The 22,963-nt window shown below is 49.0% G+C and overlaps 1 protein-coding gene across 2 annotated transcripts in view; it reads left to right on the forward strand.

The window, feature by feature from the left end:
• DAAM1 (dishevelled associated activator of morphogenesis 1) overlaps positions 1-22,963 on the forward strand; it is a 91,560-nt gene that overhangs the window by 29,137 nt on the left and 39,460 nt on the right. For both annotated transcript variants that reach the window (XM_053980953.1, XM_053980954.1), the window contains exons 3-4: positions 8,654-8,877; positions 22,103-22,192. In XM_053980953.1, the coding sequence (XP_053836928.1) occupies positions 8,695-8,877; positions 22,103-22,192 (273 nt within the window). In that variant the 5' untranslated portion in view covers positions 8,654-8,694. The remainder of the gene's footprint in view (positions 1-8,653; positions 8,878-22,102; positions 22,193-22,963) is intronic.

The following is a 22,963-nucleotide window of genomic DNA, read 5'->3' on the forward strand; positions in this document are numbered from 1 at the left end:
CCCCTTGGGACCTCCACTGGACTGACATTCCCCTCTGGATGCTCCAGCAGGAGAAGAGGAGCCTTCCTTTGGTCCATCCCCAGCAGCCATGTGTGGAAGGATCCCTCCCCTGGTCAGAGGCTGGATAATTAGGCAATTAAAACCACGTGCCCCCATTAAGACAGGTCCTCTGAACTGCAGGTGGTGGATTTGAGCAGCTGTCCTGGAAAATCGAGTCCTGCTGCCCTGTGGCTCGGGATGGTGCAGACCCATTGTGGTCAAAGCAGAGCTTTTGCCATAAGCTACATTATGCTGTAGCCACATAAAATAAGTATGACCAAGCCTTCTAGTTAATCTCACTTGCTGTGCTCATCTGATATTTTTTTTTTTTTTGTTTAAATGCAAACGGTATTTCAGTGAAATGTGATAAAAGTTGCTGTTCTTTCCCAGGCTGGGTGGGGGCTGATGGGATCACGTTGTGCCTGGTGTGAGCTCACATGCTTTGTTTTTTGGTGTTCATCTCCTGGAGCACAGGGAGGTATTAATGTCATACTGGAAGGAAAAAAGGCCAGTGGGCCTTTTCTGCCATTAGACATATTTATCAAGGAATTCTCAACCCCAGGTTTGTACTTCAGGGGGGGGGAAATCACTCTGGATTAACATCAGAATTTAAAAACCTTTAAAAGAAAATCAGCATTGCAGATGGGTAGGCCAGCTGAAAGATCTGACAAGTGTGTTTTGTTTGCTCTGGGCACCTTCAGTACTGTGGGTTTAATGGTATCTTGAAGTTTAATGATATTTAGCCATCAGGGTCCCTGCTGGGAAGGATTCTTATTTACAGCAGCCTTCATCCAGTTTCCATTTTGAGAGAGAAAGAAACCAGCTTGCTCCACACCACAAAATGCCTGAACACCTGTGGTTCCAGTAGCCTCACCTTAAGCACGGATAGTGTTAAAAAACTACAAACACCACCCAAAAAAAAGCCCTCTGGGACTTAGCCAGTAGCTCCTTGTTGCCTTGTTGTGGTGGTGGCCCCATGGCAGATGTTGCTGTGCTGATGGACTGGAAGCATCTGCTGCTGAGAAACTTGGAAACTCCACTTTGTGAGGCCAAATTAAGAGGCTTTAAAAGAGGAAAAAAAACCTGCCTGCCTTCAGCCAGTCTCACCCCGGGGATTACTGCTGAAACGGGGAGCAGTGAAATGGAAAGCTCAGCAGTGAGGGTTTGCATACAATAAATCACATTCACAGCCCAAATATTCATTGGAGGAGCAGGGATGAAAAAAAGGGAAAGATTAAAATAAAGGAAGGTTGTTGATTGAACTGTTGTTCTCCAGGAAGAGGCTAATTGGCAAACAAATATCCTCCTCCAGTGGGAAATGCAGCTCCTCTCTTGCTTGCCAGGCTGCTGAGTTTGTATTAACAGCATTTGCATCGTCAAAGGGAGTAGCCAGAACTTGTGATATCTGGGCTGGGCTTTACAGCTGGAATTAGCAGCTTCTGGAGGTGTGCTGTGCTTTGAATGAGCAATTTTCTCCCAGCTGGGGCCAAACCCAGCGGTGGGAAGGGACTGGGGCTGGATTGGTGCTTGTGCTGGTGCTGGGTGATAGGGATGGAGCCAGGATGGAACAGGATGCTCCCCCAGGATGCTCAGTGAGGCTGTAGGAGTCCCCTGAGCTGCCTGGGGGTCTTGCATCCCTCTCTCTTACCTGGTTTTGTCCTTGAGGGCTGCCTGGACAAGGCTTGGCATCACCCAGCCCGGACACTCCCAGAGGCTGCCTGAGACACCAGGTTCAAATGGCACAGGAGAAATTCTGGGAGGCTCATCCCTGCAGGGCTTCGGGCTTTCAGGAGAGCCTCGGGTGGGTGCTAATCCCTCCCTGCACATAACCTCAGCTCTGAAAGGGCCGTGTCTGCCCCTTTGAGCCCCACCACAATGCAGCACTGACAGCTGCTGCCCCGAAACAAGAGTAGGGTGAGGGGAGCACCGGGACCCACTGCCCCTCACACCACCTTTCCTTTCTGCTGTTTTTTTTTTGTTTGTTTTGTTGTTTTTTTTTTTTCCCCTCTGTGTTGCCTTTTAGAACTGGTCTGGGACACAGGGAGGTCAGGGGAATGCCCCAGCATCCTTCCTGGAGAGCCAGCTCTGCCTCCCTCTGCCTTCCTGGAAAGTCTCTTGGGCTTGAATAAGTGTTGTGCCTGGGTTTCAGGATGCAAATCATGGAGTGCATTTAAGGGAGTGTTATGTGATTTGAAAACTTTCCTCCTCCCACCAGTGCCAGCCCACCCCACTTTTTTGGTTTGATTCTGTGAAAAGAGGACCACGAATCCACCTGGTTTCTGGGAAAATGGGATGTGTGTGTCTGTAAAATTGGGTCATTCATTCACCCTAGTGAATATCAAGAAATATATATATTTATATAGGTTTGCAAACTGGGTCTGTGGCTCCATGTTGTTGTCCTTATTCCTGAAGTAAATGGTATTTGCCCGAGCTGATCTGCTGGAGCTCTTCTAAGAAGTGGTCTGTAGTGGTTTGGAGGATCTCAGCTTGTCACTGATGAAATTTACCCTTTTAGTGGAGAACTCTGACCTTCAGTGTTACTGTGCTGCTCACCATCTAGATGGCTGGGAAACTTCCAGCAAGGTTTGGTTTTTAATCCTCAAAAACTAAACAAAGTTTTGCTGCAGCAGCGTCTTTCCTGGTTGGATTAATGCGTGCACCGAGCCATGCACCACAGGGATCAAGGGCTGTGTGGGGTTCCCTGGACCAGCTCCTGATGGATGCTGCAAGCCCTCAGCTTCTCCTTGGATCCAAGCTTGTCTCCATGCCCTGGCATGAACATCCTGCAGCTTGCCATCAGCCTGGTCCAGATTTTGGCTGGCTTGCCAAAGCGAGCAGCGCTGCTCCGAGGATTGATTTCAGCTGGACAGCGTTAAGACAGATCCCGTCTCACCCTGCTGTGCACCACGCTCTTCCCCCTGAAAAGTGGATTACAGAGGCAGCAGCGTGTGTGCTGCCCTTGGCAGGGACCTCACTTGTGTGCTGGAGACAGGCAGGCCAGGCCATGGCACTCCCACAGCACCGTGGAGGTTGTTGTTCTTTTCCCTGAATAGCATCAACACCTCCAGGTGGGAGCCCTGTGCAGACACACACCAAAAAGTCTCTCCCAGCACTTTTGATAGGTGTGAGTTTAAAGTGGAAAAAGGGCTTTTCTGGAGTGTTACAAATTCATGAAGCTATGTCTTTCCCTCACTGGCTCTGTAATAAATTTGGTCTAATTTTTCTTGCTGCACCCTGGATGTGGCCATCAAGCCCCCAGAGCTCACCTGCCCTTGAGCTGAGCGAAGTGTTTTCTTGTGAGACAGCAGGCCCAGATGTATGCTTCAGGATGTGACAAATGCCACAATAAAAAGGAAAGAATAGAAAGAGGAGGTGACACACTTTAGGCAAGCACTGGGTTTTTGATGATGCTGGCAGATGGGGCTTTGCTGGAGAGAGCAGGGAGCCTGTGGCTGCAGCCATCTCCTCATGGCATCAGGGGCAGTGTCCTGGTGGCCTTCAGGTACCAGGTAGCCCAGGCATGGTATGGAGACACAAAACACTCTTTGTTGGGTTCACAGAGCATAATAGGATTTCTGGGATGAGGAAAGAGGATCGGGGGTAATTCAGGATTTGGCAGATGTATTTATAAATCCATGAAAGCCAAGTCTTTGAGATTTCCATGTGCTGAGAATCACAGCTCTTGTGATGTACTAGTGATGAGTCAGGCTCCTGGTGGCAGCTGCATCATGGAAAGGGTCCTGTTCCCATCCCTTTTGGGCTGCTGTTCTGAGAGTAGATGGGTGGAGATAAGGCAATCAATAGTTTAAAGCCTTTTAGCTGAATGTTTTGGGCTTTTTGGTCCCTCCTGACGACATGCACTGATTTCCACCAAACAAAACATTGCTCCCCTGTACAGCCTATGCCTGAAAACAGCTTTGCACTGGAGAAAGGCGGTTTTGGAAATCAGGGTGAGAGTTTGTGGCCAAAAAAATAATTCTGGTTGCTTTAAACAGGAGCAGCTGTGCTGGGAATACCAGCACCATGCTCAGCACGGTGGAGGTGCTGGTAATGGGCTCGGATCCCTTAAGCTTCTGTGTTGGAGGGAAGATGATTCCTGCTCAGGGGAAGGCAATCCTATTTCTGAGCATTTCATCATGCAAGAGCTCAATGTCAAACCTTATATTTTTAAAATTGAATAATACTTAGGACCCCCCCCCCCCCCAATAAAAAGTGTTTTCATGCACCATTGCACATTTTCATTTGCACATTTGGTGCAAATGTGAAATGGAGGAGTACTTCTCTCTCTTGAGAGGGATGTGCAGCTGCCTTTTGGATGGGCAGAGCACCATGAACACACTTTGGTGGGCTCATAATCACAACCAAACCCAAGAAGAGACTGGGTTACTGAGTGAAGCCAAGGAAGGTGCTGACTGTCTTGGGTCTGTAAGGTGAAAAATTAAAACGTGCCTGGGAAGGGCTTTGGTGCTTCTCAGGGAATGCTGCAAATGTACAGCTGATCTGAAAAATGTTGTGGGAGCATCCATTTTTTATTGCTGTGGAGGTCTGGATGTGACTTACATGGGAGGAAAAATCATCTGGAATTGTTTATTTAGAGAAATGGTGTGAGGTATCTTGCACTGTGCCCTGCTCTGGATGTTGAATTTGTGGGGACAAGCCCCAAGGGGGGATGAGCATTGCTCACTGGTGGGGTGGGACAACTATAGGGTGCACTGTGTGGAATGCCAAATTCCTGCTTTCTAAGAGCTGAGAAAACGGGTCCAGGACACCTGGCTCTAACACTTGGTGACAGCGATGGTGTCTTCCTAAAGTCCTCGCTGATGCCAAGTGCCTCCCAGCCATCACCAGCCAAGGACGTCACTTCGGAGTGATGGATGAGAATTGGAGTATTTCCATTGTTTGGGAGCATCCCAGGCTGTGCTGAAGCTCTTGCAAAGTAAAGGCAGGCAAAGCTTGGCATGGCCCAAGATGCTGAAATTGGTGAGGGCACGGCAGAGAGGGTCAGTGAGCGCTGTTACACCAAAACCACTCCCTCCTTGTGCAGCACACTGGAATAAAGCTCCACATTCAGAGACAGAGCTAACTCAGGATCTTGCATCCTCATTTTGGGAGGGGAGCCAGGGAAACAACAAGCTAATATTCATGTTTGAGGATTTAGCTCCTGGCTCCTGGGTGGGTTTGGAGGAGGCGGGTGTGAAGGGGAGCGTGCGCGCTGCTTTGCATGTGTTTGTGCCCTTGTTGGGTATTTTTAGGCTGCAGACCGCAGTGCTGCAATACCGGTGCTGGCTCCCAACCAGCTGGTTGGGGCATCGGTCACAGACAGGCTTTGGCAGCTCGTTGCTCCACGCAGTTTAATTTAGCTTGCTGAGGAGGCTGTTGAATATGCAAGTGGTAATTGCTGCTCTCCTTTCCTTAAAGCAAAGGCGGAAGCGACACCAGGGTCCAATTTTCTCCTAATGACTGATTTCATTTAAACACTGCTCAGGGCGATGCAGGCTTGATGCTTTTCTTTTTAGGGCTGGGGAGAACTAAACTTCTGTCTCTGTGTATCACAGAGACAGGAGGCGGGGTGGCCTCCATCCGTCCTGGTCTGTCCTGGACACACACATGAGCTAAGCTCCTTCTCCTCCTTCCCTTCAGTCTGGGTTTCCAGTTTGAGCCCATCACAAAAACATTTTCACCCTTGTTTCTGTGAAGACTGAATTGTTCGGGAATGATTCAGCCCCATCAGTCCTGCCTTGAGATTTGGGCTTGGCTACAAGTTCCCTCAGTGACCTTTCCCAACCTATCATCCCTGGCTCTGTTCATACAGGGGCAATTAAGCTTAATTTATTCTGGCCCACTCAATACTAGAGGCCAGAAGGCACCGTCAGATCACAATCTGACTTAAATTTATTGATCTAATTAGCAGTCAAAGGTACAAGCAGGAGGTGGGAGCAGGACACTTAACATATGATGCGGCATAGAACTTGTCCCTTCTGCTCTCCTTAACACAAGCCTCCAGATTGCCAGGGGCTGCTGCTTTTTCTTCTTGAATAACCAATTTCTGCAGGATTTGCAGGGGAGGAGGAGGCTGTGTAGCTGGACTTTGTTCTGATGATGCAAGCTGAGCTGTCTGCAGCTCCCAAGGACCTGCCAGGGAGCTGTGTTTTGATTTTGATCCATCATGTCAATGAATATTCATCAGCCTTCTGAAGGTTTAATGCTATTTGCCTGGTAGCTAACATATTCTCTCCCTAACCTTTTTTTAGCCTTGGTTGCTAATAACCTACAGCCCACTCAGTCGACATTATAGGGTGGTTTGGTTTTTTAAATTGTTTATAGATGAAAATGAGGAACCTCAGTAGCTCCAGAGCTGGAAGCAGCTCAAAAGTACCTTGTCTTGGTTGCTACCTGGCTGTCTGCTTTAAACCCCAGAATAAAACCTTGCCTTTTGGTCTGTCATTCAGACTCCTCATAAAACATTGTCAGGAGTGCGTATCTCTGAAGAGCAGGTGTTGTTCTGATAAAAGCTTTCCACACGTTTTTGTAAGCCCAAGTCAGAGCTTGTATGTAGCAGCAGGTTTCAAGGACGAGGCTGACATGGTGTTGAAATGGGGATGGAAAATGCCCTGTGAAAGAGTTGGGTTTGTTTGCTCCAGACCAGCTCCTGGAGCAGGAGCTGCTTTGGGGCTGGTGTGGCTGTACCCACGGACTTGGAATGACCAAGTGACCAAACTTTGCACAACGAGGACCCAGCGTAGGTTGGGACAGAGCTCCTGTGCTGGGCACAAAGCGCTGGGCAGCCACCAGCATCTCCCTTCAAACCCTGCTCCTTGTGGCTCTTTAAAACCCAAACCTGCAGTGTTTTCTCCCATACTGGAGTGAACAGAAATCCCTGTGCCTTTGGCTTTCTGTTTCCCTCCCTTCTTTAGGAGAGAAGCTCTGCAGCAGGTCCCCAAACCCTGCTGACACCGAGGGGATGCCAGCAGGCAGCTAATGGATTTGCTGCGGTGCTGGCTGCCGGGGAGCCGTGATGAGAGAGCTTTCATGGCAGCTGAAATTCCTCCAGTGGCTGCATATTTCTACATCCAGGATGTAAAAATGTGAAATGAGATTTGGGGCCCTTCAGGAAGGGGGGGACTCTCCAGGCTGGGCACAGAGCAATTGCACAGCCTGGGATTATCCTGCGTGAAGATCCAATAGCTGTTTCCCATCGTTCGTGGTTCAGCAGATGATTACACCATGTGCTAGAAGCGTGCCATGGAGATCATTTCAAGGGTCAAATCCTCTATTAAAGAACTGTGGGTAGAGCTTGAATTTTCTGCAAGCTCTCTGCTTTCAGAGGGCAGTGTTTGCCATGCTGTGGTGGTGCAGGGTCTGACCTGGGGTCTGACCCCAGCCCTGGCTCTCCACAGGGCACAGCAGCTGTTTATTCTGCTGGATAAATCCATAGTTGGAGGGAATGGCAGGCTCCAGGGAGATCAGACACTCCTTTCCAAATGCTGACCTTTTTTCCCCGAGTCTCTTCATAGTTTTGTTAATAAATCTGAGTCATCCATATTTCAACCTTGGCTGTTTGTCCAGGCTCTTAACATCTCAGTGTCTTGTTTCGCAGAGATAAAATATGTGGGTGTGTAACTTTGTAAGACAAATGTTTAGGCTTCCAAAAATTCCCTACTTTGCTGGTTGATTTTTCTCATTAGAGTGTTTCTCCACACTCCTCATTCCTCATAGGTGACTCTCCTCTTGTGTCGCTGACTTAAGTGTTTTGGGGCAGCTTTTGCCTGGTCCTTGCTGTCATGAGGCAGGCAGGGCACATGGTTCCTGCCCTGAGCTTTGCTCCTAACCAGAGTTTCAGAAATCAGCAAAACCCAAGCAGCCGCCAGGGCGAGCGATGCCTGATGTCAGCACTGCTTAGGAAAATCTGAGCTACCGGCACCGTGTGATTTTTATCAGCTGAAATCGCCTCTTGTAAATATTTACTGGAGCTGCGAGTAAGGTTTATCTAATTAAAGCCAAGCAAAACTTTCCATGAAAAGCCGCCGTACAGGGGCTGCTGGTGGATGTTTAGGGACACGTGTAAGAGATGGGGGAAGCATGCAGGATATTTTTTCAGCTCTGCTGCTGTCTGTAGCTCAGGGCATGCTGAGCCACATGAGGTCTTCAAGGATTGAATCATCTGTGATCAGGACCTGGTGGCCCCAAGCACATCCAGCTGTTCTGACAGCAGTTCCCTGAATTTTCCATACGCCTGGCATGAAGGGTTGTGAGGTGTGGGTATGAGGGGGGCTGGCCTGGCTGCCATGGCATGGGGAGATTGGTGCAGATTTGCTGGGATTGGCAACAGCGGTGGGGTCCAGGACTCCTCATCCCACGGGGACAGTGGCGTGACCCCTGCGGCTGCCAGCTCTGGCACGAGGCAAAGCAAATGCATCTTTTTAATTTGCGTGGTCGTCAAGGTTGCCAGGACCGTAAACGTCAAATCTGAGCAGAAATATTTGGCATGAAAACTGTCTCTGCTCTTCCCCTCCGTGCCGAGCGCGTGGGTGGCTCGGTTCCTCCTCCCACCGCGGGACGGGAGCGCAGCGCTGCGGGGCGGCTGCTCGAGCCTCCTCTCTTCTCTTCCCCGCAGGATCTAGTGCCCAGGAGGGAGGCACACAGAGGATTGCGGCCATGGCCCCGAGGAAGAGGAGCGGCCGGGGGATCTCCTTCATCTTCTGCTGCTTCCGCAGCAGCGACCACCCCGAGATCACGTACCGGCTGCGCAATGACAGCAGCTTCGCCCTGCAGACCATGGAGCCCTCGCTGCCCATGCCGCCGGTGGAGGAGCTGGATGCCATGTTCACCGAGCTGGTGGTAAGTAGGACACTTCTTAATTAAAGTTTTAGTTTCGGGGTTTCTCCCTCTTTCCCCTCAACCCCCTCTTTGCAGTCTCCCCAGTTTTGAGTTTTCAGGCAAACTTTGGTGTGAAAGGAGGCTGCTGTTGCTGAGTTCTGCTCCTCCCTGAAGTCCTGCCATTTTGGGGTGGTCTCTCTCATTAGAAACTCTTAATTTCTTAAAGCAGGGGGTTGGGTCCAAGCTGGTAAAACAGGATGTTCCCCATAGGTGCAAAGTGACTTTACTTGCTGGGCAGTCAGCTTCACAGAAATTGTCAGGTGTGGGCTACACTGAGATTTGGAAAGTCAGGATATTGTTTCTTGGAACCCTTGGTTCCAAAGCTTGGAAAAACATGGATTAATAAAAAAATTGACAGCCAAAAAAAGCTTTAATTTCCTCTGAGCAAAAACATTTTGGTGTGGTATTTTGGATGGTGTTCTACTTTGAGTTCATTCAGCAGTGAAATGAGCTTTTCCTACAGTGTTTGGGTGCAGAGGGAGCTGGGAATTGTGACACTGGTCAGTCACATCTCAAGGTGTAGCACATCCCATTAGATGCCAAGCAGCATGGACCTGCTGAGCCAGGCCTCTTGGCAGAGGAAAGCTCCAGGTTGTATTATAAAAGCTGGTTTTGCCAAGACATCCTTCTCCAAGGGTGTGGCAGACCAGGACACCAACACAGCACAGTGGGGATGAGGTGTCCCTGCAGCAGAACTCTTCTGGTCAGGTTGAGTTTGTTCAGGAGAAGTGGCTGTCTCTGTCCCAGTTTATTCTCCACTGATAACTTGGCCAAAAACCAAGTTTTCCTGGGGAAATTCTTCCCATGGATCGCTTTTCCCATGCCCCAGCCAAAGCCTTGTTGGGCTGAAGGAGGCATCTCTGGAGGCATCTCTGGAGCTCCACCAAGCCTGTGCACCTCATCTCAGCCCAGGATTTTCAAAACATCTCTTCCAAACTCATCCAGATGCTTCGTGCAGTGGCAGTGCCACAGGGAACCTCTGTGTGTGCAGCAAGGCAGGAGCCAGTCCAGCCTGGGGCACACCCTGGTGTGATCCTTCTGCTCCCCAGCCCTTCTCCGTGCTGAGGAGATTTTTAGTTGTTTTTCCCCAGCCAAGGGTGAGAAAAAGGCCCAGAGGCAGCTGCTGCTCCAGGGCATGCTGGCAGCAGGAGCTCCCTGGGGACTGAACTCGTGCAGGGAGGGGGACAATGGGTGCCCACTGTGCTCCTGCACAAGCAGCTGCAACCCCCTGGCTCCCCAAAAAACCCATCAGGCAGATCTCAACCCAAGCCAGCACTGGGTGGGAGGGAGAGGGAAGCCAAGCTCTGCCCTGTGGGCACAAGAAGGCAGATTCCCATTCAGGGGAGTGCAGTTGCAAATCCCCCCTGTGTCCTTACAACGGCTCCTTCTTGCTCTCTGTAACCTGTTGGTGTTGGGTGTTAAATTTCAGCATTAGTTAAATGGTTTGGAAAATATCCCACTGTTCTTCTACAAACCCACTGTGTAACATTTGGAAGAGAGACAGAGAAAGCATGCAGAGCTGCTGGGCTGATCTTTACGCCTGCAGGAGCCTGATGCCGTTGTGCTCGGCCCTCCTGGGTGGGATGGCTTGTGCCTCTGTGGGACTGAGGCTCCAAAGTCCTTGGCTGTCTCAGCCCATTGGGTTGAGGGAAGTTAAAGGGGTTGGAGGGGGTCTGGAGGCTTTGCCAGCTGGAGTTGGTCCTTTGCCAACTCTTCCCTTGCAGCTTAATCCTGACTTTTCTACTCCACTTGTTTGCATCAGGGATGAGAGTGGAGGGATGGAGGATTTCAGGCCTGGGATGGGGGGTATCTCTGGGGACATTGCAGCAGGAGGCATGGACAATCCTCCTGCAGATACAAACAACAGAGTGGAATCCCTGCTCCACAGATCCCAGCCTGCTGCTTACATCGAAGGGCGAAGTCCCTTTCTGTTTGGAGCCATACTGCAAAATATTCCCTGAGCTTTGTGTGGTTTTAAGTGTGCCTTGTTGATCTGAGGCAGGAAACATCCGTAGTGTGAGAAATTGGTGATTGTCCCGTGCCAGCAGCACAGGGTGAGGGCCTGAGCTGCAGAGGGATGTGGAGCAGCTGTGACGCCAAGGTCAGCTAAAGGCTTGGGTTGCTCTCCCAGTGTCTGTTTTTTTGGCCTATTTTGTGTTAGATGGACACGTTGGATTTTAATTGGGATAGATCAGTAGAACAGATAAATAGTTAGGGGGTTTATTCTGTGTCTGTGCAAGTGTTTTTCACTTAGTTGTATTAGAAACAACAGGGAAATGGGATGGTTTTTTTTCACCTGGGCACAAATTTCAGCAGTAAGAAATGCCTGATCTTCATCCCGGGCTGCAGGGACGATGCTCCCTGTCCCAGCCAGCCGTATGCAGGGGCTTTTCCCTGGCTCAGGGCAGATGCAGATGTTGTTGTTGTGGTCAATGACTGATCACTGCTTCCTCCCAGAGGAACCTTTTCCCTTTCTCTGCCTCTCCCCCAGCCTGGTCTGAATGGGTTTTGTTGGAGCATTGTTGGGATGTCGCTCAAGCAGGCACCGGCCCTGTCTGAAAGGCTTTTCTTTGTCCCCTGTCCTGCCGGGGCTCCGGCCAGGCTCAGCCACCCAGGGAGGAGCAGGTGCTGGCAGGGAGGCACAAACAAAAGCAGAGTATTTCAGCAAGATTTACTGATTTGCAGCTCCTCTGGCTGGGGCAATGCTTTATGATTTTGTGCAGCTTTCCGTGCTTCAACACCGCTGTGTCCTGCCTGCTCGGGTAGGCGGTGTTTGCTTCCTGAGGCTCATGCAGAGGTGTGGCACCTGCCAGGCAGCATCCATTGGATTAAAGGAGTTTCAGGAGCCATCAGTCCTCCTATAGGACACATCAGGAGGATCACTGATCCCTGTGCCCCAGAGAGGAGGAAATCTGGGGTTGCACGAACCGCCTGCGAACCAAGAGAACAAAGCTGTGCCATCTGCCACAGCTTCTTTCAAGAGGCTCCTGCGTATCCAGGCTAACAATACAACATTTCTTCAAAGGCTGAAGTCTTGCTTGCATGCTCAGAGAAAGCACTTGCAAAGCTCCGCATAATGGTGCCATATGGTAGATCTTGCCATAACAATCCTCTCTATTTTCCGCCAGCAACTAGACTTTCCACCAGATGGGTGAATGACTGATGTCCTTTATATCTGCTTAACACTCCTTGTCACTCCAAGGCTCGTAATGAAATGCTCTGTGTGTGGTGGTGTGCACCGGGCAGGGGGCTGGGATGGCTTGGTTTGGAGAGGATAGGAGGAGCCCCAGCGTGACCCAGGGGCCCTCTCTGGCTCTCCTCACAGTGGGGTGGGTCACAGGGGCTTCTCCATCCCTGCAGAATGAGAGTGATGCTCTGGTGGCTACTGACATAGCTTAGATGCTCAAGAGGAGCTGCTGAGTCTGGTGTGGCTTTGCTTGCCCCTGAAACACAAGATGCTGCCCCATGTGATCCCACACCCTGCTGCCAGCCTGCATCCCTGCTGCTGGAGGGATGGGTTCAGAGGAGATGCTGCCCCAGACATTCCTCAATGCTTGTCTTGCCCAGGCTTTGAGGAAATTCCATTTACTGCTCCCACTGGGGCTTCGCAGCCTTTTCACTTCTGAGTTAGTGAAGCAGAAGAAATTAGAGCAACCTCCATCCTGCCCTGCATCCTGCCTGTGATGTGCAGCAGCCCATTTTTAGGCTGTGAAACCAGAGCAGGTAACCTTCCCTGGTGCCTCTGCCCAGCCTCCAGCAGCTGACAAGTTTTTTGGGATGTGGGGAGGTGACAGCAGGAGGCTTGTAGCTGTGCAGTGTCCCCAGTCGCCCAGATTCAGGATGGGTGCAGGCCTTTGCCCACTGATGTTGCCTGGGCTTTTTGCCTTCCCCTCACATGGAAGGCGGCTGCATCCCCTCCCTGCTGCTTTATGAAGTAGTGGAAACTTGTGAGCCTGAGGAACAATAAAAAGGTCTCTGGCAGCTTATAAGATTTATCACAGCATTTGTTTTTTTTGCTGTACTTGGGGCAACTAATGCATTTCATCCGAGCTGCTCTCTGGATGCTATCAGGAGATAGGAGATAGCATCCCCTGTCACAAACATTAAATCTGTTATCTTTGAAATGCTTCGTGGTGGTCCATAGGTCTGTGGCTCGTGGTTTGCAGTGCTGGGGCAGGATTCTCCAAGCATAACTGTCCCTTGGAGCTGTGCCTTGCCTTCCTCTTGGCATGCTGGGATGATGGCTGTTTTATATGCTGCTTGAGCAGGGAGCATATAAACGTGAGGAGGAATGGTGGTGTGGTCAGTGTGAGCACTGCTGTGTGTCAATAACAGCTCTGGGTTGGGAACTCATTGCTGGCAATCTGCATTGTACTCAGGAACTTCAGCAATGTGCTTTTCCCCCTGGTTTCTAATCCAATAAGGAGAAAGTATGAGGTTTTGGGCTTTGCAAAACAACATGGCTTTTAAGTAGCAGCTGAGGGATCAGCTGCAAAGCCAAGCTTTGCATTTCATGCTTTCAGGTCAGCTGTCGTATTTTGCTGCCTGGTCCTTCCAGCATTAAGGACTTCAGGATTTTGAGAACCACTGAATGATGACCAAAGCCATTTCCCCTATATCTGCAAAGAAAAGCATGTGGTTGGTGTTTGGAAAAAAGTTGCAACTGTAGTAGCCCTCGTGTCCTGGGCAAGCCACCCCTTTCTGCAGAGTCCATCCAGAGCCAGATGCTGAGCATGGAGCTCCTGACCCCATCCCACTGCTGTCTCCCAGAACCAAGCTCCCTTGGCTTACGAATCACTTTCAAGAAGGCAAACCAAAGACCGGTAACATCTGCTTTTAAATTCACTCTGCGAGGATCCGTGTGCCATACGGAAGCTTTTACCAGGCTGCCCAGTTTTTGTTTTTCTGATGTGAGCAGTCTGGACCTGCCAGGCTCCCATCCCAGCCCGGCGCTCACGGCGCTTGTTTTCATCACCTTGTGTTGTTAACACCCTCCCAGATAATCTCTAAATGTACCTTTTGATAGGCAAGCATCTGAGAAGTCACACACCTACTGGGTCAGAAAATAAGGTTTTCCTGCCTACGTGTGTTCCGTGGACCTGAATGAACCAATCCACCAAGGAACTCTGGATTTCAGCAGGAACAGCCCTGTAATTGCAGTATCTGTTACTGCTACAAACCAGCGTGGGGGCTTGCCCAAAAAACTTGCTGTTCCCAACCTGATTCTACAAAGGGGCCATGTTACAGCACAATGTGAATCTCAGCTGAAGGCAGAGAGCACATAAGGAACCCCTTTGTTTCCAGGAGAAGTCCAAGTGAAGTGGAAAAATAATACAGCCTACCTGCTAAATGCTTTCCACTTTGCACTTCATAAAAGAGGAGGCCACATCCCTGGGAGATGCCTGGCAGCTCATTTGGTAACGCATAGGTGACCTTAATTGAGGCATTTAGGTTTTTGGCTTGCACTTGCTCGAGTATTTCTGGCACAGGTCACCATGGAGGGTACCAGCCTCCTTGGACAGGGAATGTGCTCCAGCAGCAGTCTTCTTCCTCACTGCGCAGTGGTTGGGTGGTGTTGCTGGAGCTACGAGCAGGATTGGACAGCAGATGAGTTGTGCTCTATCACCATGCTCACTCAGCTGGAAGCATTCCTGCTTGGAGTAGCCTGTGCCTGCCTTGTATCCATTTGCAGATACAAGTGGAAGCTGTCCATGCTGCTGTAGTATCTGTTGTTGGCAGAGTCTGGGTGTTCCTCAGCGTGGGAACATCACCAAGGTCAGCTTTTGGCAGCCGAGGCTTTCGCAGCCCTGCAGGGAGGATCCTGCCTGAGTGCCCAGTGATCCCAATTCCCATGAACTCCAGTGTTCAAATCAATACCATTATTTACAGGGATCAGCTTCCCTTTCCCAGCCACACCCAACATCTATAAGCCAGTCTGTGCCTGTGTGCAGGTGACATCTTGCTGGGTGTCAGACCCCAAAGTCATAGAAATCACAGAATGGTTTGGACTGGAAGGGACCTTAAAGGTCATCTCATTCCAGCCCCCCTGCCATGGTCAGGGACACCTTCTACCAGACCAGGTTGCTCCAAGTCTCATCCAGCCTTGGTCAGAAGAATCCTCCTCTTAGGGTGGCTCTGCTTTGCACCTGGGTAAGTTCTTAAAAATGCTGTTAGGATTCCAGGTGTGACTGAAGCCAGGCCTGTGGGGGATGAAGACTCGTCCCATCCATTTCCATCCTCTGTTGCTCCATCAGCATCAGACTACAGCTGGCTTCTGCTTCCTGTGGCTGCAGTCCTTAGTTCCCAAGGTACCTCTTGGGAAACTTCCAGGATCAAGTTGATGTGGGGTTTTGTAGCCTCTGATTCCATCCAGCCCCTTTTGAAACCCTTCCCAGAGCATTATCTGGGGAAACCTTGGCACAGTTTAGCCCCAGAGCAACCATCCACAGTGTTCCTACCTGAGCATCCCTGTCAGGCAGGGGACATCTGGAGCCACTCTTGACCTGCTGGCTTGATTTCCAGCTTGAGCAGCTCCCTGGGATGCCAGCAGCAGAGGCAGTGTAAAATCTGACTGAAAAGGGAGCTGCTGTTTGAGTTCTGTAAAGAGGTGAGAGGTTCACATTTGAAACCTTACCTATTTTCCAGCTCTATGCTTTGTTATGGTAGGAGGTGCTCCCACCAAAGGACAGCCATCCCCAGCTCTGGTTGATGGGATTGAATCCATTTGAGCTGTAACAGTAGTAGATAACAGGCTGAGACCTATTTTTGTTGTTTTTCCAGGGTGTATGTACAATTGTGTGGAAAAAGCACGCTGGTGATGCACCTGCAGGGCTTCTGGATCTGAGAGTGCTCTGCAGGGTGAAACTGTGTAGATCAATAACTCAGGCTGGAAAAGTACCCTGGGTTAATTAAAATGGGAGAAAGGTTTTCCAGATGAGGTCGGTGAAAAGGTCACAGGAGGCTGAGCTCAATAAATAACATTAGAAAAAAAAGTGTATATATATATATATATATATATTTATATATATGAGAACAAAAAAGGAGAAACTTAATGGATACCTCTCTTAAAATACAGTCATATTGAAATATGAGCAGCTTTGAAACCTTTAGCCTATTAAAATAATGATTGAATTAAAATATTAAAGCATTACATGCTGTCTGCCTCAGTTAGGTGTCTGAACCGATGGGAACATGAATCAGCTGCAGCTGGAGTTTATTGAAGGGCTAAATCAGCTATTGATGGCCATAATCTTTCCTGCAGAAGGAGGAAGGAATATATATTTCATTTATGTCTGTCCAACGTGTTCAGGTCAATAACTGAGCAGGGTGGATTGGGGTCTTTCTGAGACTAGGAAGAAAAATTCATTGTGGTAGGAGGTTAACTAGGCATGAGCACTTCCAAGTGCTTCTGTTATTCCTTGTTGCTGCTACTCATTCACTTGGCTGTAAGCAACTTCCTTTATTCAGGAAATTCATAAAGGCAAAATGAATAATAATCTTTTATCTGTTATGCTTATTCATTAGAAATATGAATAGTTGATTTTTGTTCATGTTCTGTAATTGCAGCTGCAAGTTGTCATGGAGAAATTAAAAATACACTGTGATAATATTAGCAGGGGTTGGCTTGTCTGAGGAGTTGTTTTTAAGCTCTCAGGGTACTGTAGCTGAAAAGAAGTGTGCTGAGGAGGAGGCATTTTTATTAGTGATAATAAAAACAAAAGACTTTTTAAAAAAAACCCTGAGATAAATCTGCATACACTGAGAATTGTAGTTGCCTAAATAAAGCTGCAGCTGGAGGAGCTCCTCCTGCGGCACAGGGTGGGTGTGGAGGCAGGGGGTTGTTTGTAGCAGCCATTGGTTAATAAGGATTAATATGTCTTTTTTTTTCCATGAAAACAGCTTGAAAGGAAAATAAGGAGCTGAGCAGGGTGTGTTCTGAGGCAGGGGTTTGCTGCAGGCAGCAGGGCCGGCAGTGGAAGCAGCAGCTGCTGCTCCGGCCGCGCGGGCAGCGGAAAAACATGAGATGAGGAATGGGGGGAAAAATGCTGATTGCCATTTCCCCTGACACCACAGCGTTCTGGGATAAATCAAATTGATGAACTTGGAGAAGAATGCCTGGAAGAGAGTGAAAAAGCAATATGACCCCTGAGAAAGGAAGGTGGTGCAGGCTTCAACAGGCAATTATTTATTGACTTTTTAATTCCCATGCTGGACCCCTTAAGGCCAAACATTGCCAAAAAGTTCACACTTTGTTTTTTCCTTCTATTTTTTCCCAAACTTTTTGAACATTCTTGGATTCTCTCATGCTTCATTTGATGATGCAAGAGATCTCATCTTTACATGCTGTAGCCTCACTTAAAGAAGTTTATAAAGTTTGTGCATCCATCCACCAGGAGTAAATTCACTTGCTATTTACTATGTTGTTCATTTACTGATCCAGTGACATCTTTCTATATGTGTGTGTGTATATATATATATATGTATGTATATATATATATATATATATATATATGCACACAGGTGTGTATAAGTGAATCCAGAGAGAGAGAATTTGTGGATTCCTCATCCCTGGAAGTTTTAAAGCCAGGTTGGATGGGACTTGGAGAAGCTTGGTCTAGTGTGTGGCATCCCTGCTCACAGGGAATGTGTTTAAGCTAGCTGATCTTTATGGTCCTGCCCAAAACAAGCTTTTCTGCCATTCTATAAATATATATGTATGTACATAGAAACCCAGCACAAACCAGCAAATTTTAAATAATCATTATTTCAGTTATGGCAATGGATGACCCCCAGTCTCCTCCATGAACTAAACTTACACAATTTATCAACCAGAAAGGTACATTGGATTTAAAGGTTTTTCATCTTCTTTTCTTACAACCTGTAAGGATATTTGGGAGTTGCAGACCCCTCTGTAGGAAGTTGTTCCTTATTTAATCTCTACTCCCCAGATGCTTCATGCAGAATGTTTGATGGCACGAAGGACCTGTGGGATGTAGGGGAAGAACCCATGCTGGTCACGCTGTGGTCTTGTGGACATGGGTGGGCAGCTTTTGGGCTCACCCAGCTCCAGGAGCCCATCCTGGAAGTCGTTCCTGAAGTCAGGAGATTTGCAGCATCCTGCTGTCTCCCTCCTGTTGCCCCCACTGATGCCTGTGGCTCTCAGTCTGTGGAAGGTGCTCATTAAAACATGGCATGAGTGAAGTGGCAGGGACAGGAGTTTGTCTCAAAGGACTGTGCTGTGAGTCTGAGGCTGGACTTGGTGCTTTTCCTGCTGGGAGGGTCGAGCATTTCTTCCAGTGGTTTTTTGGTTCGATCTGGCTTTGCCTTCAGGAGGTGGTAGGAGATGGCAGTGGCTACCAGCCAGAGAGGTGGTGGTGACATCTCCCTCCTTGGAGATACTCAAAAAGCCATCTGTACATGGCCCTGGGCAGTGGCCCTGCGTGACCAGGGGGTTGATTGACCACAGGGCTCCTCATACCATCGAGTGGCCAGCTCGGGGAGGTGCAGGCCATGGGAACATCCGTCCCTGAGTGCTGCTGTGTGTCCTCCAAGGGAGAGCTGTGGACCACTTGTTTGGCCCACAGTGTTGTGCTCACCGTGTGCTGAGCTGAGCCACACGTTTCTTAGGTAGCTTTAGGAGAATGCTGTGAGATCTCACCTTCAGTGGAGCCCGTGCTGTGCTCAGAGAGAGGAGGTGAGGTTTGCTTGGCTGGGATGGAGAGCTGTCAGCAGAGCACACAGCGTGGAAGTATTGTACCTCCTAGAAATAGCAAAATACACACTGAGAATCAAAGCTTCCCTGTGAGTTTTTTTTAAAACCATATTCAAATAAAGATTTAATGTGGAAGCCTGTTTCCTGATGTAAAGGTGAATAGTTTAGCTGTGCAGGATAAATATTTAAGAGTAGCATATCTCTTTCCAGTAAAAACACTCTGGGCAGAGACTTCCTTTTGGTGGTAAAACGAGGCTGTTATTTTTTATGCCACTGACCTGATTCCAGAACAGTATTAAAAATAGTGAAGCTGGCAGATCCTGACATGGGAGGCAGCCAGGTGGAAGGGGCAGAGCTGTGAAAGGTGAGGGGTGAGGGCTGTGAGGGTGATGGACACCGACCCACTGGTTGTCTTCTTGCTCTTCAACAGCTGCCAGCATCACACGCTGTGGTGGGAGTGCATGGATTGCAAATGGCCCATAAAATGAATTTCCAGTTAGAATCACCTAATTATCAAGCTCATGATTATTAATTGAAGGCCCATATGGGTGTGAGTTTCTGCACAGCTTCTCTGCCTCGCTGCGCTCAGGTAGATTGTTAAAGGCTTTGTGGGAGCTGCATTTCTACAGTGGACAATGAGCCTCTAGAAATCAGGTGTTGTTCCTGTCCTTCCTTGATCTTTTGGAGTTGGAAAGGGCAGTTTCTGAGCAGCCTGCACTGAGATGCACATCAGTGAGCCTAAGCAAAGGGCTGGAGGTGGCTGCAGGAATCCCCATACACGTAAAAACCAGCAAAGACCTGACTCCTCACAGCTGAGTCAGTGCTACGGCTCCGAATAACAGTCGTTAGTCACTCTTTGATTATGAGGATTTTCATATTCACTGGGTGCCACATAGTATTTATTCAAACACCTCTCCCAAGCATCCTGCAAGATATCATTAGGTAGGTGTTGCTGAGTGATGCAGGGCTGTGATGACTGAATGTGTTAGAGCTGAGGCATGATGAAATGTGCTGTGTGAGACTTAGAAGCATTTCTGCACCTTTTTTGGATGTGTTTGCACGTTGTCATGTGCCAGCACCTACCTAATATGTTCTTCTGTTTTGTCCCTTCTTGCTCCTGCTTAGCCTTCAGCTTGGTTTAGATTTTTTTTTCCTTGGTTAATAAATCTTTACATTTGCACAGGTTGTCTTTTTAGGGTATGGGCATTTTGAAAGTTTCAGTAAATATTTTTCTAAGGACCTAAGTGCAGATGTGCGTGGCTGGTGCTTTCAGGCCTGGTTATCAGATTCACATGGCCAGAAAGTGGGGTCACAGTGGAAAGCAGTTTCCTGTGCTCTCTCAAATCCTCACCACAGAGGTAAATATTCATCAAGAGACCCTTGTCCTCCCCCACACTCCCAGATTTACTTTTCCAATGAGCTGAATTTCAGCCGGGTCCCTGTGTGGGTGTCATCCTGTTGGTCACCTTTAGACTTTCAAAAAAGTGTTCAAGGCCAGGTTGTATGGGACCCTGAGCAACCTGGTTTAGAGGGTGGAGAATGTTGGAACTAGATGATTTTTAAGGTCTGTCCCAACCCAAACCATTCTGTGATTTCTATGAACAGAGGCTGAAGCAGAGCTTGGATGTTTGACTGGCTCATAGCCTGAGGAGACAACGGGGAAGTGCAGTTTTGATTTTGAGGCATGGAAGGGTAACGAGACTTGCCCGAGGCTGGGGTGGAGGTTGATTGCTTGATAGGAATCTCTGACCTCCCAAACTGTAAGGACACGGGAATGTTTGAGCACGGCACTCGTTGGAGTAGTCCCTAGCCCAGGTTCTCCTCCCTGGGTGCAGGAGGATGAGATGTGTCTTGCACTGAGCTCAGGTTTTCCCAGTCCTCTCTTTTTCCCCAGTCACTCTTGCAGCAGCATGGGTTTTTCTGTTGTAAAGGTGTCCAAGTGTGCTTCCAGAACTCCAGCAGCATCATCATGGTGGTTTGAAGATTTGGGGCAAAAACGTCAGGGAAGAGGCAAAGCCTCCTCAATGAATGTGTAATAGAAAAAAACTCTGCAACACCTTTCATTTTGAGGAGTAATTTCAACAAGAAGAGAAATGAATACCTGCAGTGGATAGATAAGCCTTTCTGAGATGTTTGGGACTGCTAGCAGCCCTCTGTCACTGGCTGTTGTGCTGGAGGGCCCCTAGGTTTGGGTTACAACAGGGCTGAAAGCTCCCTTCCTTGGCTACTGGATAGAGTATGGGCTTGAATTTTATCAGCTGAATTTCTTGGTGGCCTGAGGGCTTGCTGATGCTGGGACCCATCTTTTGCCAGAGGCATCTTGCTCAGCCTTCCCCAAATGAGCCTTTGGCTGGGGTACAGAAGCTGCCAGTTTTAGTTGTTTTAGTGTTATTGTTCAGGCAGGGAAGCTTTAACAGCTCTCCAAATGGGGTTTTTTGACTGTTGGAATTAAATGTGTAATTTTTAATGGGGAGCCTCTTACTTAAATCCACAGTCTGGGTGGGATGAGTTGGCTTGAAGCCATGGCAGGGCTTTCCTGTGACCTTCTACAGCCTCTCAAGGCTGCCCCCAAACCCCTCCAGCATGAGGATTATCATCAGTGCTGGTGATTTTAAGAGACACCCATGCTTCTAAGACCAATGTTGGCTTTAGCAACGAGCCTCCCAGCCCTGCCTGAATGTTTTATTTAGCTCCCTCATAAAAGCTTTGACCTACATCGAGCACCAGGAAGCGATGAGGCTTTGATAATACTCGGGCATCCCGGCGGAGGGCACGCTGCTAACCAAGCTTCCAAAGCAAAAATGGATGTGTACTTTAAAACATCAGATAAACCAATAAAGGCTTCAGTCAGTAAACAGCTTTATCTCTGCCAGGCAGTGCGTGATCCAGTTTTGATGGAGAGGATGTACCTCTTTATGAACCGTAGGTATTAGGAAAAGAGCTTTCTCTTTTTAGCTGTAGGAAAACAAAGCAAAAGCCAAACACCACAGTTTTTGATGATGTGAGGGTGTCAGCAATGGAAATGGGCTGGACCACTTGGGGTGAGGTGCTCCAGTGAAGTAATGATGATAAAAAAGAAAGGTCCTGTTTGAATTTTTCTTTGCTGTGTGTGTGTGTCTTAGATGAGGCTGCTCACCTGAAGCTGTCAGTATGAGTCTTGTGGGCAGCCGTGATGGCTTCATGGGTGTCCTTTCCAAAACACTTCCAGCCTTTAGAAGCAATGAAGGAGCTGTCTGGGAGGGGCAAGGCAGGGAAGTTTGCAGCCCCGAGTCAGGAGAGGTCAGCAAGAGCAGGATGAGAATTGGCATCACTGCCCCGACAAATCGAGAGTCACGGGGTGATGCTGTGGGGTCACTGCTGCGCTGTGGTGTGACCCCACATGGATTTACACTGCTTCTCTGGGGGGTTGTGTCTGTGCCATCACCTGTTTGTGTACTCATGGTGCATGTTTTGTGTTTCTTCTCCCCTTTCCAGGATGAGCTTGACCTCACGGACAAGCACAGAGAGGCCATGTTTGCGCTGCCGGCGGAGAAGAAGTGGCAGATCTACTGCAGCAAGAAAAAAGTAAGAGACTTGTTGGGTGCTGAGCCTCTCCCTCTCCTGCAGGATGGGGAGGAGTTGGGGGAAAGACACAGCTCTCTTGGGATGCCAGGTGGTATTTGGGGTGTCACAGAAATGGACCTGTTCCTGGAGTGACCTTGGGAAAAGACAGTCTTCGGTCCCCAGCCCATTCAGGCTGGAGGGAGTGGCCCCACAACTCACTTGGGTGTCCCCACAACTCACATGGGTGTCCCCACCCCCATGCTCATCCCTGCCAGCACATCAGGGCCATGTGGAACTCTGTGGGCACTGAGGTTGGCCTTGCAGGGGTGAGGGGCTGCTCACCATCTCCTTAGAGCCCCTCCCAGTACCTAAAGGGGGCTTATCAAACAGATCAGGACAGACTTTACAGTAGGGGCTGTTGCAGTAGGACAAGGGGTAATAATTTCAAACTGGAAGTTTATTTAGGTTAGATTAAAGGAGGAAGGTTTTTACAGTGAGGCTGTTGAAACACTGGCACAGGTTGCCCAGAGAAGCTGTGGATGCCCCATCCCTGGAATATTTTCAGGCCAGGTTGGATGGGATTTGGAGCAACTGGTGGCAGGTTTTCCTGGTGACAGCAGGGGCATTGGAACCAGCTGATCTTTAAGGCTCCTGCCAACCCAAACCATTTGAGGGTTCTGTGATTCCATTCCCTGATTTGCCACTGTTGCCCTCACCTGGCTGCAGGTGGTGGCTGGGCAGTGCTGGCAGTCCCTGGCCCCACTCAAAGGGTGCTCACTGCTGTAAATGTCT

This window comes from Vidua macroura, chromosome 6 (assembly GCF_024509145.1).
Source record: "Vidua macroura isolate BioBank_ID:100142 chromosome 6, ASM2450914v1, whole genome shotgun sequence".
Classification (NCBI taxonomy): domain Eukaryota; kingdom Metazoa; phylum Chordata; class Aves; order Passeriformes; family Viduidae; genus Vidua; species Vidua macroura.